Below are 21,266 nucleotides of genomic sequence, written 5' to 3'. Positions count from 1 at the left end.
ATCATGTTAGAAGAAAACTTGACCTTAGTGTCATAAGCTGTGCTGTTCATAATGTAGGTCAAAACAGAAAAATTGGGGCTAAGGTTATGGCTCAGTGATAGAGTGCTTGTCTGGCCTGGTATGCCCACAACCCTGAATTCAATTGCCAGTGTTGTCAGAAAGAAAGAAAAAAATTGCTACTCTGATTTTATTTTAATAATAAAATTTAAAAAACACTTTTAATTGAGGAAGATGACATTAACCAAGAATAACAGTCATAAAATAAGAAGTCAGCAATGTTTTAAGATCAGAATTCTGAGAATTACTCTGCTACAAGTTAGAAAAACATGAAATAGATATCCTATCATTTTATCAATCTATAGTTGATGATAAATTTAAGCCACATACTAGAATATTCTATCAAACTGATAACTCATATTAAAATTAAGATTGTATTTAAAAGCTCTTTATGTTGTACTTTTTCCTCTAGTACTCAAGGCATTCTTATTAGCAATAGTCAATTCAAATAGTTACAATAAGAGTTATATTCTACAAATAAAAGACAAAGTGCTCTAACTTATTAGGCCACAAATGCTTTATTAGATGATATTACAATTGCTAATTACAATTTAAAATACTAATGCAATTTAGATGTTTTCCAGTATTGTTTTATGCTTAGAAGTCAAATATACGGAAATATTATATAATCAGAGCCCTAAATTATCTAAAAATCTTCTAGTATGACAAATTCCAACAAAAATAAAAATTGTTTATTCTTACAAAATTGTTTGCCACTATATACTTTAGAAATGTAAAAACAAAATGCAGCAACCAACACACCACATAAATGCAAACTAAACAGAAACAAAAGTAAAATCAAATGTACTGTTAAGCCAGCAGACCCTAACTACCAGAATGAAAAGAGAGATATTCTTATAAATGGTAAGAATTTCTGATGTCACAATATTCTACATGGGATTTTAAAAAGAGAATTGAATTTCCTAACAAGAAATAATCTCATTTAAAATAATAAGTCAGGCATAAAAACATTCTATATTCTGAATTTGCCTTTTGGTCAATAATGATGTAATACCACTGCCAAGTCAGCATCCTTGGGGGCAGTGGGATTCCTGTCAACTCTACAACTATTAATGAAAAAACACAAAGAAAATGTGAATGACCTAAGCTTGATACAACAGATAAACTATACAATGTAATATGGTGCTTTGGCAAAACTGTGAATCTGGATTTAAAATACATTTCTTTATAGATGGAAGATAATATTCTATAGTGAAGAAACCAAGAAAGTGAAAAAACAATCTGCTTTGCAGTTTCTAGGGGACTGGCTTCTTAAGTCAAAATGACTATTCAATTTAGAACGTAGTACTACAATAGGACGTACCTTGCAACATTAGAGTGATCTGACATATCATACAGAATAAACTGAAAGGTGCCCTCAAATAATCCTTTTATTTTGTAAAAAGTGAAAATCAGTATTTTATTATCTGATCTGGTACTATTTATTAAGGTACTATTCCACTTTGAGTAACTTATTTTCAAAATTTTAAACCTACAAGGCACATATATATATGAAATGTCTTTTTAACATAGTTATCTCTTTTAAAGAAAATAGTAGGACTGTCTACATGCAATTAAATAATAAGTGTGCCATTCATATCATAGGTTCTGGGTAAGTAACAAATCCTTTAAAATAAATGTTTCAATATTACAAGAAAATAATGTTCCCACCAACAGAGGTACACTTAAGGAGACAGCTAACCTGGTTCAGAATCACTGCTGTCTGAAGAGCTTGAATCACTGCTGCTACTTTCAGACTCCGATGAGCTGCTGCTGCTGCTGCTGCTGCTATTGCTGCTGCTTTCACTCAGGCGGGACCCACTTCCAACTGCTTTTAATGGTTGTGTTTTCTCAACTAAAAATAGAGCATCACATTAAAATACCCAAAGAGTTAAATAACAAGAACATTTAAAAACTGCCACCTATACCATATGCAGTGGTGGTGGTGCATGTGGTAATCCTAATTGGGGAGGCTGAGGCAGGAGATTCACAAATTGAAGGCCAACCTAAGCAAATTAGTGAGACCCTAAGCATCTTAGTGAGACTCTGCCTCAAAATAAGAAATACGAGATAAAAAGGACTGGGGATGGAGTCAGTGGTAAAGCTTCTCTGAGTTCAATCCCCAGTACCAAAACCCAAAAGACTACTACCTACGTTTTGTTTGCCGTTTTCTAGAATTTAACTGATTGTTGACATCCAGTAACCGCTTTTCCAACTCCTGTTTTTTCTGTGAATGAAGTTCTTCCTTGGACTTCATTATTTTCTTAGCTATATGATTTAAGAGTAAAAAGAGTTAGGAAAATTAAAGATTAACAAAGTAACATACTAGATTTTTATTTATGTACAGAAATACTTACCATGAGGTTTTAGTGGTCTTTTTCTTAAACATGCCACAACATATTTTTCCAATTCTCTTAGTGTTGATGCTTTCAGTGTTTCAAAGTCAATCTCTATCTCGTCAGGATTGGAATTTCTTAGTGAGGGTTCTCTTGATTGTATTATATGAACTACTCTCCCAAGTTTATCTCCAGGGAGTTTGTTTATATCCAAACTTAGCTGTCTTTTCTCATCATAGTTCATAGGTTTAGCATTATCTTCTTCTTCAGACTTCAGAACAAAGACCTGTTGTTTCCTCTTCTTTGGTTGGCTGTAACAAAAATTGCTTTATTTCATTCATTTTATTTTACTTATTTTATTATCATACTGGGGATTGAACCCAAGGCCTTGTACATACTAAGTGTTCACTCTATCACTGAGCAATAACCCCACCCAAATTTATTTTAGATAATGTTATTCTTTTAAGAAGTCATCAGAAAAGATACTTACTTGCTCTTGGACTTATCCTTTGGTTTCACTTGCTTCAAGTTTTTCCTTGGATTTTCATCTCTGGTGTTAACCTTTTGTCTTTTCTTCCCCCGTTTAGACTTCTCATTCTTTTTCTTTAGCTTACGGAAAGGTACTTGGGACAGAACCTGTAGCTGTTCGTGAACAGCCTTAAGCTGATAAAGGGGAAAAAAACCTTTAAACATTCATGGCTCTAAATAATTAAAGACACTAGAAAAAGATTTGAAGTCCTTCAAAGAGAGTATCCCTTGGGAAATTCATTTCATATTACATTCCTTTCAGGTTTTTATTTTTCTTCATAAATTCATTGTAGAGCATGAATTAAATTTCATACATAATCATGTGCTCAACCTATAAACTTAAACACTCATCTAAAAATAGACCAAGAGGGTTGGGAATATAGTTCAAAAGAGGAGTATTTGTCTATTATGTTCAAGGCCCTGGGTTTGATTCCAGGACTGTGAAGATAATAAATGAAAAATAATTAAAAAGGACCAAGAATAATCTTTCTGGGTGGTCTTTAATAAACAACTTTTCAGGCTTGATATCAGAACAGGTTAACCTTTTATCAAAAATGGAACAATGTTAAGATATTATTCATAAAGTCTCAGATTACGTTATAAATCATTTCAATGAGAATCAACTTCTCATTGTGATTGAGAATATATATAATGAAACTATGAAAAAAGTTTTATGAAATGAGTATGAAAGACTATTAAACATGACAAATGTGCCAATAAGTACATAAAGCCACTGTTGCTAAATGATCTAAATATAATAGATTTAAATCAAGGAGGAGGAACCTGAGGATGTGGCTCACTTGCCTCACATGTAAGAGGCTCTGGGTTCTAACTCTACCACCACAAACGAACAAAAATCTACAAGGGAGGTGTGGTGGTGCAGTACTCTAATCCCGCAAATTTGGGAAGCTGAGGCCAGAAGATTGCAAGTCTGAGGCCAGCCTCACCAGCGTAAGGAGACCCTGTCTAAAAATCAAAAAAGGGGCTGAAGAGGTAGGTTAATTAGTGTTATGGTTTGGATGCGAGGTGTCCCCCAGAAGCTCACCTGTGAGACAATGCAAGAAGATTCAGAGGAGAAATGATTGGCTTGTAAGAGTCGTAACCCAGTCAGTGACTTGATCCCCCTGATGTGGATTAACTGAATAGTAACTGAAGTGGAAGGGTGTGCCTGGAGGTGGTGGGAACTGGAAGCATGGCATTGGGTATATATTTGTATCTGAAGAGTGGACTCTCTCTCTCTCTCTCTCTCTCTCTGCTTCCTCATCAACATGTGAGCTGTTTCCCTGTGCCACTTTTCTGCCATGATGTTCTCTTGCCTCACGTGGAGCCCTGAGGAATGGAGCTGGCCTTCTATAGACTAAGATCTCTGAATCCGTGAGCCCTCAAATAAACCTTTCCTCCTCTACAATTGTTTTGGTTGGTCGGGTCCTTTAGTTGCAGCAGAGAAAAAGCTGACTAAAACACTTAGTGATAGAGTGCTCCTGGGTTCAATCCCCAATATGGGGGGAAAAATATCTACAAGAAGGATTTTATAATAGATCAGCAGTTCACAGAATATTAAAACTTGTCTCAATATAATCAACTACCTGCTCCTGAAGCTTTGCAAGACGCTGAACTCTTTCATCTTCAGAATCATCAGAAGACTTATCTTCAGAGGAAGCCTCACTAGTGCTTTCTCTACCAAGGGCTTTCGTAGTATCATTTGTAAGATAACATACAGGCATACTCTCAACAGGTTCATCAGGGATTTTGGCAAAATGCATTTCAAAAACGTCCTGATTTGGAAAATTAAGACTGTGAAGGTTTTCTGCATTTTTTATTTAATGCAGCAATAATACCATTAAACAAAAAAATACATTTCAGTGTTATATTTTGACCAGAATTCCTTAAGATATATCAGAAGACATACCCACGCTTCTCTGCCTGATAACCTCAGTAACTTTCCTCCATTTTCCATGCAAGACAGACTTCTCAAGTTATAAAGGGAACCTTCTCCCTCTTCCAAGAGCCCTATAGTTGATGTATCATTCTATCTTCCAATGGCTAAGACTCAGAAGTGCTTGAATTTTCCCTTCAATGGGATGCAGACCCTAATCAACCCTATCTCAGATATCTACTGCTCCCACTTCATGAACATTTCCCTAACTTCTTTCTTCTGTGTGGTGGGCAGCTTCATTAAAAGACTTGTTACTAAGAAACATGATAAATTAAAAGACAAACCCCAACAGTTTTCAAAGTATTATTTATAAATTGTTTTGTGCTAGTTAGGGATGTGGGTATTTTCTTCAAGTCTTACATTAAGGTTATGAAATTTTTAAACTATATTAGGAGGAAAATTGCTTTCAAAGAACAAGTAAAAACTCACCTGAAGCATTCTAGCCATTGCTACTACTTCATGATCTGGAGGATTGTATTTGTAGCAATTCATGAACATTAATCTAACATCTGCAGCAAATTCATATGCATCCTTATATTCTTGATTGTCCATTTTCCTCTAAATTAAGGAAAAGTTACAAGTTTCACAGATAATATAGTTCAATTCAATAACTGAGTATCTTAAGTATTTATATATGAAATAATTCAGGTATACAGAAGAACGCAAAATAATAAAACCAGTAACATGGTATCCATATTTGATAAATGTTAACATTCCACATTTCATATTTCTTAGACTTTGAAAAATAATCCAAAGAATTTTTATAGTAGGAGTAAGAGAAGAGTGTGCGCCAAGCAAAGAAAAGGACAGAAACAAAATCATTAAGGCAGAAAAACACAAAATTTTCAGATAATTGTGACAGGCAATTTTGATAATAAGCAAACAAACACAAAATGGTAATCTTAAGCCAATCTTGAACATTTGGATGAATGATTTATATTAAAATCCTCCTGAGAATGGAGAGATAATAAAAACAAAAGGCAATATACAAATACAATATGCTGGACATCATTTGTAACTAAAAAAAAAAAAAAGTAAAACAGCTAGATGTGGTGGCATGGCCTATTATAATCCCAGTTACTCAGAAGGCTGAGGCAGGAGGATAGCAAGTTTGAGGTTAACCTGAGCAACTCAGCAAGATCTTGTTCCCAATAAAATTAAGAAAAGAGCTGGGGATGTTGTTCAATGGGAGAATGCTTGCCTAGCATTTGCAATGTTTGATCATCAGTAACACACACACACACACACAAATTAAAAAAAAAAAAAAAAAAGGAAGGTAAAATCTAAACATGAGACATAACTTTCTACCAATCTGGTCACTGGCAGTTGAGAGTGACTTTAGAGAACTAAATCAGTCACTTTCTTCTTGGAGTCTTATAGCCATGTAAGTAGGCTATAAATTGCTGCTAGGGAAAAACACTATAAAAATCAAATAGAAGGACATTATTCTTGTGTTTAACAGCAGTTCTTATCATCTTTATGATGTTCTTTTGTGTTTACAAACGAAATTCCCTCCCAGTCTCAATTTTTTCCCAGGTTTATTTCATGTTCTCCATGTTTCGAGTTAGCCCAGAGAGTATTCTGAATGTGTTTTCTTTACTTCATGATCATTCCACAAACTTGTTTCTCATGCTTGAAATAGCCTATGAATTACTGAGTTCTATCTATCCTTTAGTGTTTGGTTCAGGTTTACCTATTTCAGATGTTTCATGATTTCTGAGTCTGAGTTAGTACACAGGGAAAAGAAAGACCACTTTGGGTGCCAGGAAAACTGGAAATCCATATGCAGCAAAATGAAATTAAACCTCCCTCACCCTGCACAAAAAAACTCAACTCAAAATGGATCAAGGACCTCGGTATTAGAACAGAGACCCTGCCCTAACAGAAGAAAAAGTAGGCCCAAATCTTCACCTTACTGGCTTAGGATCAGACTTCCTTAACAAGACTCCCAAAGCACAAGAAATAAAAGCAAGAATCAAAAAATGGAATGAAAAAACTAAAAAGCTTTTTCTCAGTAAAGGAAACAATAATGTGAAGAGAAAGCCTACAGAGTGGGAAAAGATCTTTACCAAACACACTTCAGATAGAGCACTAATCTACAGAATTTATAAAGGACTCAAAAAGCTTAACACCAAAAATACAAATAACCCGATCAATAAATGGGCTAAGGAACTGAGCAGACACTTCACAGAAGATATACAATTGATCAACAAATATATGAAAAAATGTTCAATATCTCTAATAATTAGAGAAAAGGAAATCAAAACTACCCTAAGATTTCATCTCATTCCAATTAGAATGCCTATTATCAAGAATACAAGCAATAAAAGGCGTTGGTGAGGATGTGGGGAAAAAGGTAGTCATACAGTCCTGATGGGGTTGCAAATTGGTACAGTCACTCTGGAAAGCAGTATGGTGATTCCTTCGAAAATTGGAATGAAACCACCATTTGACCCAGTTATCCCACTCCGTGGCCTATATCCAAAGGACTTAAAATCAGCATACTACAGTGACATAGTCACATCAATGTTCATAGCAGCTCAATTCATAATCGCTAGATTGTGGAACCAACCTAGATGCCCTTCAATTGATGAATGGATAAAGAAACTGTGAGATATATATATATATATATATATATATATATATATAGATATAGATATATATATATATAATGGAATATTACTCAGCCATGAAAAAGAATAAAATTATGGCATTTGCAGGTAAATGCATGGAGTTGGAGAATATCATGCTAATGAATTAAGCCAATCCCAAAAAACCAAAGGCCGAATGTTTTCCCTGATAAGTGGATGATGATACATTATGGGCATGGGGAGTGGGTAAGTGAAGAATGGAGGAAGGATGGATTGTGCAGAGGGAGATGAGGGGTGGGGAGGTGGTGGGCGGAAGGAAAGAAATGGAATGAGACAACCATCCTTACCTTATGTACGTGTATGATTACACAAGTGGTGTCAATCTACATCTTGTACTACCAGAGAAATGAGAAGTTGTACTTCATTTGTGTACAATGAATCAAAATGCATTCTGCTGTCATGTATAACTAAATAAAACCAAAAACAATTCCTACCAGCAAAAAAATAAATAAATAAAGTACCATTTTGAAGAGATAACAGCTAAACATTTTCAGAACTTAAGATTCAAATATTCATACTGAAAGTGCTAATTTCCAGTTAAGATGAATTAAATAAAATATGCAGCTAGAAGAAGAAAGACACATAACCTATGGAAGGATGACCAAGTAAACTAACAGCAGAAATCAGTGAGAGATGTCAGAATATGTCTTCTAATTGCTGAGGGAAATAACTGAGTTTAGAATTCTATAGTCAGTTAAAGAATCATTCACGAATAAGGGTAAAATATAGATACTTTTAGATATAAACTACCAAGAGTTTACTATCTAAAAACTCTCATAGAAAAACCACTAATTTTCCATTTCAACAAAGAGAACAAACCCAGAGGGGAAAAAGTAGGATGCAAGGAATGAGGGTAGGCATAAAATTTGGTAACATATTAATAAGCTTTATGTGGCTGATGAAAACATGAATCAAAATTGTGTTTAAAAGAAGAATCAAACATGCAGACAATAATAAAGGACAGCTAATACAATGGGTATGAATTACATCATGTACTGTATCCCAAATGTTGTGATGAACAATGAATGTGCCAGGTGCAGTTGTGCACACCTGTAATCCCCGTGCCTCAAAAGGGTCAGAGCAGGAGGATTACACGTTCAAAGCTAGCCTGGGCAACTTAGCCAGACCCTGTATCAAAATTAAAAAATAAAAAGGGCTGGGGATGTAGCTCAGCAGTAGAGCACCCCTGGGTTCAATTTTCAGTACTGCAAAAGAACAATGGATGTGTTGACATGAGAAAAGATATATTTTAAAATGTTCCAGTGATTACAGGTGATGTGACTGATGTTTTAATTTCCTTCATCTTTTTCACTGCCAATTTCTTGCAATATTACTTTTTTTCTCAACTGAGAGTCTCACTATGCTGCCCAGTCTGGCTTTGAACTCCTGGGCTCAAATGATCCTTCCTGCTGTTTCAGCTTCCTGAATACCTGGGGCTAAAGGTGTACCCCACCATGCTTAACTTTTAAAACCAAGAATTGAAGTTCTTCTTATTTAAGGAATATTTACCTTAATAGTTCCAAGATCCATTGGATTTTTGACAATGTCATAGTAGTTATGGAGCCCTAAAGCATTAGCATCAACAGGATTATAAAAGGGCCATGCATATGATAAATGTTTCTTTGCAAGCAATTCTTTAAGAATTTCACTACAGTGCTTTAATTGTTCAGTTACTGTAACACTTTTTACAGCTTTATGTTGTTGCTGAGAATCTGGCAAATCATTCTTCAGCGCGTTTTCGTTTATTGGTGGCATTCTCGATTTTTTTGCAGTAAGTGTCGGAGAAGATTCATTACTTGCTTTAACTACAGAAGTTGTAGGAGTTGTTGTATCTGCTTTCCTCTTCACACCTTTTGTAACCTAAAATAAAACAACTCAATAATAGGAAACTACATACATAGGCATCAGTGTTTGTAAAAAATGGGGAATAATTACTGATGCCAAGTTTTTATATATTTTATAAAACAACCCATGTATTAAGAGTAGTAAAGGTTAATTTCTCTTTTATAGGCAAAATAAATAACTCTTAATATTTTCTTCCTACATTCCAAAGAATTGCCTTGTACAACCCCCTTAACATAAATAAAAGAAAACCAGTCATGGTTATATCCCAAGTTTTCTGAATACTTTAAATCAACTAGGGCATATAGTTTTAAAAAGATAACGATGTAAATGGACAACTTTTTTATATTAATGCTATCAAGATACCAAACAGTTCAAATTTTACTTCAGAAATCTTGAACATTTGGGTTAGCATTCTAGGTCTCTATTCATAAAATGTTCAAAGAGGCAGGAACAGTTTCATTTGGGACTGCTGTATGAAGACCAATTATCATACCAACTTTTAAAAAAGTATATATATTACAACATCCAAGTTATACTGAAATATTTCAGGAAACAATAATTTTAAAATGTCAATACACCTACTTGGACCACAGGCTGTGAGCTGGAGTTGAGTGGAGTTCCCTGTGCCATGCTTAAGGGAGAGACACATGTCTCAGGAAACACAGAGGGAATTTCTTGCTGCTTAAATACATTTTCTGTTGCTTTGGGGGATGCTTTTTCTTTAACAGAAGAAACTGAAATGTTCTGTTGAGTGCCTAGTGAAGTATGAACCAAAGTTAATATCTGAGTTAGAACAAAATGCCATTTATTTTTGTTAGATTCCATATTTAATTCAGCTTTTTAGCAAAATAGAACAATATGCTTCTATTCTTTGAAATCTTCCCACACATATTGTTACTGATAGTATTAGAACAATTTCACAGGATTTGGATTATAATCTGAAAGATACAATCCCAAATGCTGAAATCATGAAAGAGTAAAATCCCTAACATCTAAAATCTCAAAAGATTGAAATTCCAAAAATATTTCGCAGAAAAGAATTTTAAAACAAATTTTTTTTTCTTTCTTTTTTTGGTGGTGCTGGGGATTGAGCCCAGGGCATCATGCATGCTCAGGTACTTTACTACTGAGCTATACATCCAACCCTATTCACAATTTTGAAAGGGGAGCTGAGAAACAAAAAGATGTAACGTAACACTTCCTAAGTCACTTTAAAACAGGTAATAACAACAAACTTATTTTCACAAGCATAAATACGTATACTAACACCAGTCACAAAGACATAAAAATTAAGAGCAGAGTAACCATATTCATGAATAGGTAAAAAGAAATGCATATCATTACAGTTAGTTATGGTTTTACAACAGCAATCTTCTGAAACACTGATGTACAACCTAGCTCTTTTGATGAGAACAATTAACAACTCCAATGAATTACCACAGAATATGCATGCACTTGGTTTTTTTTTTTCTTGACGTAGTAGGGATTAAGTTCTTAATAAGCATGATAGGCAAGTACTCTGCACTGAGCTACATCCCAGCCCTAACAGTTGCAAGGTTAAGAAACACCTTTGATGAATGCAGATTACAAAAAGAACATTACTTCAGTTATTGAGAAAGTTTCAAAACATATATATGAACAATGTTATGAGGATATGTTTCTATGGGTCAAATTTGCAAAAAGGCATAGAAACTAGGACTCTTTAAAAATCTTTGCATAATTTATCTGTCCAATATTATAAATAATGTAAAAATATGATACTTAGCTTGAAGAACTATGAAAATTATTGCTGACAATTCAAAATAGTGTGGGGAGAAGGTCAAGGGAAGAAAAAGAAAATGAAAAAAAACTAAAAGTTTGACATATAAAAGCATATGACGGAATATTACAGGAATATTACAAGCATATAATGTTTCACAGATGTAGTTCATAAGAACTGACTGAATTTCATGATCATTAACTATATTTTGAAGTTTTCCATCACAATGAATAGCCTCCTTCTCCCCCCTCACCCCAAGACCCTCCTCAGAGCATGTGTTCACATTTATTTCCTATGTGGTACAGCTGTTTTAAAAATCTTTTATGATTTGATATACCCCCAATGTGAGCATTTCCTATTAAGTTTTTCCATCTTTTGTGCTATGCCTCAATGCTTTTTGGGGTACATGGAAATCTATTCCATATGCTCTCATCCAAGGAACACAGATTGGTAATAATAATAAATACTGTATTATTAATAATAATACTGTACAGTATTAATAAATAATACTGGTGATCAATACCATTGTGTCTCTTCCTATTCTACCATGCACAAAATTATTTTCAATTCAGTCAATAACTTTCCTGACTTCTTCACAGAAGTACAGTTTTAATTGATTAAAAGTTCCTATAATATCGTTAGTTAAGGCAGACCAATGGATGCTTGTTGTTTCTCTTGTGCCAGGCTAGTTCAGACACAAGGTAAGGGCACATCAAGATCCAGATTCCGAGAGTTGTGTGGAAGCAGGCTTGTGCAGCCTGCAAACTCGTTCATTGTGAGAACAGCTATACATTTTATAGGTTTCTTGCCCAATCACAACGTGCTATGGGGGATCAGACCACCAGGTTCCTATATGGGTTCCCTTGGAAACACTGGGTCAATTTGGGGGAGTTGCATACTTTCCCAGGTGGCCAGAGCAGAATGCTCCTCTCTGCAGGTTTTCCTCTTGGGCGTGAATGTGCGAAGGGTTTTCCTTACACACTTGAGACATTCACTGCTGGCAGCCAAGAACTAGGGTTTCTCCCAACAGATGCTTTTCTCTTTTCTAAGTACAGGGGATCAAATCCAGGATAGGCAAGCATACTACCACTGATCTATACCCTCATCCCTCAATGGATGCATTTTTATTTTTTTGAAATTTTCTACATATCTTAGTGGAGCATTACAGTTGTACACAATGATGTGATTTGTTGTTACATATTCATATTTTCATTGCATGCATTACGTGCATTTTTTTTCATGCACGTAATATAATATAATGTGGTCAATATCATTCACAGCATTTCCCACCTCTCTTCCTGCCTACCACCTCTTGGTCCCTTTCCTCCACTGAGCTCCCTTTGATTTTTTTCTTTTTTTTTTTTTTTGGAAACAAATGGAATACATTTTGATTCTCTGTACATGGAGTAAAGGCATACCATTTGTGTAATCATAAATTTACACAGGGCAATGTTGTTTGATTCATTCTGCCATTTTTCCTCCCCCCCCACCCCACCCACATCTCTTTTCCCTCTATACAGTCCTTCCTTCCTCCATTCTTGCCCCCCTCCCTAACCCTAACCCTAAACCTAAACCTAACCCTAACCCCTCCCAACCCCCATTATGTGTCATCATCCGCTTATCAGCGAGATCATTCGTCCTTTGGTTTTTTGAGATTGCCTTATCTCACTTAGCATGATATTCTCCAATTTCATCCATTTGCCTGCAAATGCAATAATTTTATCATTCTTTATGGCAGAGTAATATTCCATTGTATATATATGCCACAGTTTCTTTATCCATTCATCAATTGAAGGACATCTAGGTTGGTTCCACAATCTGGCTATGGTGAATTGAGCAGCAATGAACATTGATGTGGCTGTATCTCTGTAGTATTCTGATTTTAAGTCCTTTGGGTATAGGCCAAGGAGTGGGATAGCTGGTTCCATTCCAAGCTTTCTGAGGAATCTCCACACTGCTTTTCAGAGTGGCTGCACTAATTTGCAACCCCACCAGCAAGGTATGAGTGTACCTTTTTCCCCCACATCCCTTCCAACACCTTTTGTTGCTTGTGTTCTTGATAATCGCCATTCTAATTGGGGTGAGATGGAATCTTAGGGTAGTTTTGATTTGCATTTCTCTTATTACTAGAGATGTTGAACATTTTTTCATATATCTGTTGACTGCTTGTACATCTTCTACTGTGAAGTGTCTGTTCATTTCCTTGGCCCATTTGTTGATTGGGTTATTTGTATTCTTGGTGAAGAGTTTTTTGAATTCTTTATATATTCTGGAAATTAGCGCTCTATCTGGAGTATGAGTGGCAAAGATTTTCTCCCACTCTGTAGGCTCTTTCTTCGCATTGATGATAGTTTCCTTTGCTGAGAGAAAGCTTTTTAGTTTGAATCTATCCCAGTTGTTGATTCTTGTTTTTATTTCTTGTGCTATGGGAGTCCTGTTAAGGAAGTCTGATCCTAAGCCGACATATTGAAGACTGGACCTACTTTTTCTTCTATAAGATGCAGGGTCTCTGGTCTGATTCCGAGGTCCTTAATCCATTTTGAGTTTAGTTTCGTGCAGGGTGAGAGATAGGGGTTTAATTTCATTCTGTTGCATATGGTTTTCCAGTTTTCCCAGCACCATTTGTTGAAGACGCTATCTTTTCTCCATTGCATATTTTTGGCACCTTTGTCTAATATGAGAAAATTGTATTTATTTGGGTTTATGTCCATGTCCTCTATTCTGTACCATTGATCTTCCTGTCTATTTTGGTACCAATACCATGCCGTTTTTGTTACTATTGCTTTGTAGTAGACTTGAAGATCTGGTATTGCGATACCCCCGGCTTTGCTCTTTCTACTGAGGATTGCTTTAGCTATTCTGGGTTTCTTATTCTTCCAGATGAATTTCATGATTGCTTGCTCTATTTCTGTGAGATATATCATTGGGATTTTAATTGTGACTGCACTGAATCTGTATAGCACTTTTAGTAGTATGGCCATTTTGACAATATTAATTCTGCCTGTCCAGGAACATGGTAAATCTTTACATCTTCTAAGGTCTTCTTCAATTTCTTTCTTCAATGTTTTGTAGTTTTCATTGTAGAGATCTTTCACCTCTTTGGTTAGATTGATTCCCAGTTTTTTATTTTTTATTTTTTTGAGGCTATTGCAAATGGAGTTGTTTTCCTCATTTTCCTTTCAGATGTTTCATCGCTTGTGTATAAAAATGCTTTAGATTTATGTGTGTTGCTTTTATAGCCTGCTATTTTGCTGAATTCATTGATGAGGTATAGAAGTTTTCTGGAGGAGTTTTTTGGATCCTCTAAACACAGAATCATGTCATCAGCAAATAGTGACACCTTGAGTTCCTCTTTTCCTATTTGTATCCCTTTAATTTCTTTAGTCTGTCTTAATTGCTCTGGCTAGGGTTTCGAGGATAATGTTGCATAGAAGTGGTGAAAGGGGGATTCCCTGCCTTGTTCCAGTTTTTAGGGGGAATGCTTTCAGTTTTACACAATGTAGAATGATATTAGCCATTTACTACCCCCTTTTATTCCCTTATTTTTCATGGGAATTTTGGTCTGGGGAATTTGAGCTTTCAGGATTTCAATCATTCAGGACTATAATTTTCAAAATTCTGATTTTCTGGGGGTTCAACATTCAGGATTATGGCATTCAAGATTGTGTGTTTCAAGATTATGAGCTGCACCAATGCATACATAATACTGAAGACTTCAAAACCTGTTAATAAACTGGGCATGGTAGAGAAAGAGAGATTAATGTTGCAGGAAAGAAAAGGAATTACCAAAGGAATGGAAGTTTTGAGAAGGCAAGGAAGAAAGCAAGACTGTGATCATAGATAAAGATACTGGTCCAAGATGATGGAGGAGGAATGCATCTTGATATAGGCCTTCTCCCAGCATATCCCTCCATCTGCAATGTTCTTTCAAACCTTAACTTTTCAATTATGCCTCTGCTGAACCTATCAGTTTCTCTTTTCCTATTACACCATGAACCCCAAGATGGCAACGTTTTTGTTTTGTTTCCAGGCAGAGTGCTGGCACAAAACAGGTTTTCAAATATTTGATCAATAAATTAACATCAATTCAATTTAGTGTACTGAATTTTCTTTGCCATAAATCATTAATATGTACCCAAATTATTTTAGGCTAGTAGAACTATCATATAGTTAATTTCAATATCCCTGAGGGATTCTGGCAGTAGAATGCTTCTAGAAGAAGTTATTTGTAAATTCAGACTTTCAATCTAAAGCCAAATCCCTACCTCCTGTCCTTCAATGCCAACTCAAGTTCTAATGCCTTCAACTTTTCTAAAACAAATCAGTGTATCCTTCTTTTGCAATGTAGCACACACTACATGTAATTTCATCTGACATTTATCATAATGCATTATCTTATTTTTTAAGTTTCGTTTCTAAATAAAATGTAAATTTAGCTTTAGAGTTAAAGCTATCATACATCTTTGTAGCCCCACAACATGTGCCTTATATATGACAAACATTCAAAGATATATTGACAAAAAAGAGACAAAGAACTTTAGGCTGAAGAAAATTTAAGGTCTGAGCAGCTCTCTGAGCATCAGAATAAGTATCTGCAATCACCCATCAACCAGGTATGGTGGCACACACCTGTAATCCATGCTACTGAGAAAGACTGAGGCATGAGGACTGCAAATTTGAAGCCAGTATCAGCAATTTAGTAAGACAATGTCTCAAAATAAAAATTAAAAAGGGCTGGGTAGTTCAGTGACAGAGAAGCAAGACTGTAATCACACTGGGTTCAATCTTCAGTACCAGGGTGAGGGTTAGTCAGGAGAAAAACAAAACAAAACAATTCATTCTTAGCTAATGGACTTTTTTTTTTTTTTGGCAATTTGAGTCTTCTAATCAGTACAGAACAGATACAAGATCCACCAAAAACAATAATAATGGCAGCTATGACTTACTGGATGCCTATTAGATGAATGTCACTACATAATAGGAAACCTGGTTTTAAGGTCATAATCTGTACTGTTGCATAACCATCCTGATGATTAAGATTTAGCAGACTGTGAATTGACACTATGTACCTAAAGAATAGAATATAAAACAATATCTGGATGTCTGTTTCCTTTGAAGGATTTTATATTTAATTCCATTACACATGCACACATAAACAGAGGAAAGAAAGACAGATAAAATAGACAACATGAACTATTTACCTCTCCTGGCTTACCTTTCTTTATTCTTTCCTTACCACCCACAACTTGCTCTTCTTGTGGCATTTGAGATAATTTCTGCAAAAACAGCTTCTCTAGAGCTTGTGCCATAAGAACAATATCATCTCCAGGCTATAACATATAATAAATATTTAATAATGATACTAGTATGATGATTGTACCAAATTTCTTGAATTCAGGTTACTTTATAGAGAGCAGTAATGCAGTTCTCCTAGTCAATATCTCTTATAAATAATAGTGAAGCAGCTCATATTTAAAAATCTAGCATGCTACCCCTTCAACTTCTAAAAAGGATCAGAATCCCTAAGCACCAAAGAATTACAATCCAACCAATTCTACTAATACAAAAAGATAATAGAAATTAGAAATTATCTATACTTCAAATAGGGTAAAATAAAACTTGTTCATTGTTGAGCAAAGTACTTCAAGGTTTGACTTGAAGTGATTAAGCTTTCAATTAACTAAAGTGGCACTGTGGTGTTGACTCAATTTAAAAAACTAGTTTCTAAAGGATGAATGATCTTGCTGATAAGCAGATGAGGACATATAATGGGGGGTAGGAGGGGTTAGCGTTAGGGTTAGGGTTAAGTTTAGGGTTAGGGATAAGAAGGGTGGTAAGAATGGAGGAAGGAAGGACTGTATAGACGGAAAAGAGGGATGGGAGGGGTGGGGGAAGGAAAAAAATAAGAATGAATCAAACAACATTGCCCTATGTAAATTTGATTTTTAATAAGAAAAATGAAAAAAAAAAACTAGTTTCTTAGAAGTCTTCACTTGATTTACTTCACTACTGATAAAAAAAAAAAATTAAAAACAAATACCCTACAACAGAATATTTATTTCTAAGTTAGGTAATTCTGGAAAACTACAACTTTATTGTTTTTTTTTAAACTCAGGGGTGCTTTACCACTGAGCTACATCCTCAGCCCTTATTTTATTTTTTTAAATTTTGAGACAGGGTCTTGCTAAGTTGCCCAGGCAGGCTGACTTTAAACTTGCAATACCCCTGTCTCAAACTTGGGAGTAGCTGGCATTATATGCATGCATCATTGCATGTAGTTGACGTTCATTTTAAAATGTTAAATGTAAGACTGAGGCAGGGGGACTGAAAATTCAAAGCCAGCCTCAGCATATTAGCAAGGCTGTAAGCAACTTAGTGAAGCGCTATCAGGAGACAAAAACAAAAGGGCCTGGGGATGTAGCTCAGTGGTTAAGTGCCCCTGTGTTCAATCCCCAGTACCAAGTAAGTAAGTAAGTAAGTAAAATGTTAAATGTTAAAAACCTGTCTCAAATAAATAAATAAATAGGCCTGGGGATATGGCTCAGTGGTAAAGCATCCATGGGTTAGTCAAATACCAAATAAATAAATAAATAAAGACAAAATAGTTGACAATGATACTCAAAACCATTGGTACTGATTTTTAAAAAATTCACATCAGTTAATTGCTTTAAATCTTTACACATAGGGTAGTGTTGACCGTTACCTTGGGAAATAAAACATTCTATTATATTTTAATATCACTGGTGATTCTGTATAAACTAAATACCAAATACTTAGGTTTCTTATTTTTAAATGGGGTATAAGCTTTAAAATACATAAATATCATGTAATAGATTGAAAAGAATATAGTACTCTGGGAAACAGGAATACTACATGGAGGTAAAATCAAATACACAAATCCAATTTTACAGATGAAAACAAATGTTAAGATTAAGTTCAAAAAGTTCACATACACCATGATATGGGGTAATACATTAACACAAATTCAAGTACTACTAGTAGGCTACAACAAAGAACGTGTCTGGTTTTCAAATCAACTTGTCGGGAAGTTTAGAAGTATGCAATTGTTGCTGGGGGTATAGCTCAGTAGTAGAGCACTTTCCAAGCATGGACAACACCCTGGGTTCAGTCCCTAGCATTGTTGGGGAGTGGAGTATGCAATTTGTTTAGCTTCTTAGGTAATGGATGGCCAAGGATCTATGCTGTGAAAATTTAACCAAGATTAGTATATCATTTGTTTTTATTTTATTTTTTGTATTTGATATCAAACCCAAGAGTGCTTTATCATTGAGCTACATCCCCAGTCCTTTTTTATTTATTTTTTTTTAATTTTGAGACAGTGTCTTGCTAAGTTACTAAGGGTCTCATTAAGATGCGGAGGCTGGCCTTGAACTTGTGATTCTCCTATTTCAGCCTCCTGAGTCACTGGGATTACAGGTGTATGCCATTGCATCTGGCAAGCATCATCAGTTATATTATCTGTCATATAATAGCAGGAATGCACTGGAACACACTTTAAAATACTTTACCAACTGAGCTATCTTCCCAGGCACCAGCTATCATTGGTATTTCATTTTTTAAGAACACAAACCATTTCAGCTATTCAGGCAAAACTGACTGAACAAATGTTGATGGGTGAAAATTATAAAATTCAGTGAAATTATTCTTAAAAATATGTAAAATATTCCAAATCAAGATTTGAAATCTGAAATCAGCACAGTTGTTTACACATCTTTCCTCTATGAATACCAAAGCATCAGCAGTGTAATTATAAGGTCTACATACCTTGTTGTATAAATAACAATTTGAGAACATCATATTGAAGTCTTCTATACATTCTGAAGCCTTCACATAATATTTATTCTCCAACCGCTTCTTAATTGTATTTAAATCCATTGGTTTTTTAATAATGGTATAATAATCCTATGATTTTGAAGCAATTCTCAGTATTAGTAAGAATAAGACCACTATAACAATTGCTACACAAATAAATTCCATGAAACTATATATTTGTAACTATACAGAGCAATTACCTTTAAAGAGCTGAAGGTTTAAAAAATCTGGAAGCCAAAACCTTTAGTACTCTAAAACAAAGTTGATTATGATATTATTATTTTTAAGAAGAAAAAAGTCATTAAAGATTAACAAAGACAAGAATTAAGATAATTATCCCTGAAAAACAAAAAAGGCATGGCTGGGCCCAGTGGCACACACCTGTAATCCCAGCGGCTCAGGGCTGGGGATGTGGCTCAGTGGTTGAGTGCCCCCGAGTTCAGTCCCTGATAACCAACAAAAATAAATAAATAAATAAATAAGTACATAAATAAATGAAAGGGGCATGATGATGAAAAGCAATAAAAAAGATAACTAGTATTTATGGAATCTGACTAATTCAGAATAAAATCTGAGTTATATAATTTACTGTCTATATTAAAAATTACTCAACTTTTCTGTTACCAGATGACTAAAAGTTTCTAACAAACCTACAGTTGAATTGTGCATGATCCAAATAAGTACTCATGAAGAAGGTGACATTCATGAGTTCCCTGCATCAATCAAAAAGGCAAGGGACAGCTGGATGTGGTGGTGCATGGCTATAATTCCAACTCAGGAGGCTGAGGCAAGAGGAGCTCAAGTTTGAGGCCAGCCTCAACATCTTAGTGAGAACTCTTCTCAAAATAATAAAGAGGAGTGGGGATGTGGTTCAGTGGTAAAGTACCACTGGGTTCAATATCTAGTACCAAATAAAGAAAAAAAAAAAGAAGGAAAGAAAAAAAAAGCCAAGTGACATGCTCTGACAAGAAAACATGTACTATAATTTATCACCAACTGTTATGAATGTCAACACCCAGAAAAGTGAGTTTTTGTTTTTTTGGAAAAAAATACTCATTGGGATAATCTTTAGTGTTTAATACATTTTATAATATTAAAGCATAGTTAAATCTTACAGAGATTTAAAGGATTTTTCTTTATTTAAATTAACATAATAATAAATATACTTACGGGCAACTTCAATTTCACAGCATCCACAGGCTGCTGAAAAGGCCAAGAAAAACTATGCTTCCATAAGGCCTTTAGAACAACTTTTTGTAGATACTGCAGCTGATTTGTTAATCGCCCATTTTTCTTAGTATTTATATACTCTGGTGGAGGAGGGTTAACTATAGCTGTTTGTCGACTTGGCAGAGACATTCTTAACTGCTTTCAATCCTGATATTGTAATGTTTACAAGTATGTGTCCTGAAAAAGAAAAAACTGAGTACCTTAGAAGCACTTTAAAAATGGTTTTTATAGGACATGAAAAGGTTTATTTAAAAGAGGTATCATATTTTAAAACACATCTTAAAACAGAAAAAGCAATTCAAATGATGAATGAATCCATTTTTAAACAAATACTAACCTTTTTCTATACAAGTAGTACAAGTTGTTTCATTATGTATGCCTTAGTCTTAGATGGTTTAAAATTAGTTCAACATTTCACAGAATTTCTTTTTGCCTTTCAAAACCACAAATTGAGGTCTTAGCAGGAAGTCTATAAATACCTGGTAAAAAGAAACAACAGGGAATATTAAAGATACCACTAATATACAGGTATCCTACAATTGCCAATTCAATGAAAGGATAAAAGGAAAAGATTTTTCTGCCTAATTTTTTCTTTTTTTTCTGACTAGTTAAATGAAGTGATAAAAAAAAAAAAAAATTTGGAGAGTGTAGCTCAATGATAGAGTGTGTACTTGGCATGCACAGGTCCCGGACTGACTTCTCAGTACCAAATAATAATAAAATTAAAAATGAAAATTAAGTAAATTCATTTGAAATAAAAATGCCAAGTATTCAAATTTAAATGCTATTCTTTTGTGCATCTTGCTACACTTAAATAAAATACTTTTAAATTTCATGAGTATTTCAGAAAGATAGTATCTAATATAGTATTCCTGTACAGCATTATTACTTTATGGATAAAAGACCCAACGTACTAACAATGTGCACACAATATCTCAAGTAAATCTGCAAAATGAAAAGTATGGTTAACAAATGGTCTCTTTTTAGAAAACGGCTTTAAAATTCTGCCAGTATATCTTTGTTAACATTAAATCAATGTTGAGTTCTAAATTCTCATTGCATATTAATTACTTGTGGAGCTTTCTTATTTT

The 21,266-nt window shown here is 34.6% G+C and overlaps 1 protein-coding gene across 3 annotated transcripts in view; it reads right to left on the bottom strand.

The window, feature by feature from the left end:
* Positions 1-20,304, bottom strand: part of BRDT (bromodomain testis associated) — a gene marked incomplete at both ends in the record, with an annotated part of 45,810 nt that extends 25,506 nt beyond the window's left edge. For all 3 annotated transcript variants that reach the window (XM_079129690.1, XM_079129692.1, XM_079129691.1), the window contains 11 exons: positions 1,760-1,912; positions 2,212-2,325; positions 2,415-2,704; positions 2,884-3,056; positions 4,508-4,696; positions 5,287-5,415; positions 9,018-9,368; positions 9,936-10,108; positions 16,328-16,442; positions 18,898-19,035; positions 20,116-20,304. In XM_079129690.1, the coding sequence (XP_078985816.1) occupies positions 1,760-1,912; positions 2,212-2,325; positions 2,415-2,704; positions 2,884-3,056; positions 4,508-4,696; positions 5,287-5,415; positions 9,018-9,368; positions 9,936-10,108; positions 16,328-16,442; positions 18,898-19,035; positions 20,116-20,304 (2,014 nt within the window). The remainder of the gene's footprint in view (positions 1-1,759; positions 1,913-2,211; positions 2,326-2,414; positions 2,705-2,883; positions 3,057-4,507; positions 4,697-5,286; positions 5,416-9,017; positions 9,369-9,935; positions 10,109-16,327; positions 16,443-18,897; positions 19,036-20,115) is intronic.
* Positions 20,305-21,266: the final 962 nt, after the last annotated feature.

This window comes from Sciurus vulgaris (assembly GCF_902686455.1).
Source record: "Sciurus vulgaris genome assembly, chromosome: 1".
Lineage (NCBI taxonomy): Eukaryota > Metazoa > Chordata > Mammalia > Rodentia > Sciuridae > Sciurus > Sciurus vulgaris.
Note: the sequence above shows the minus strand (reverse complement) of the source record. Positions and strands in the feature narration are given on the sequence as shown.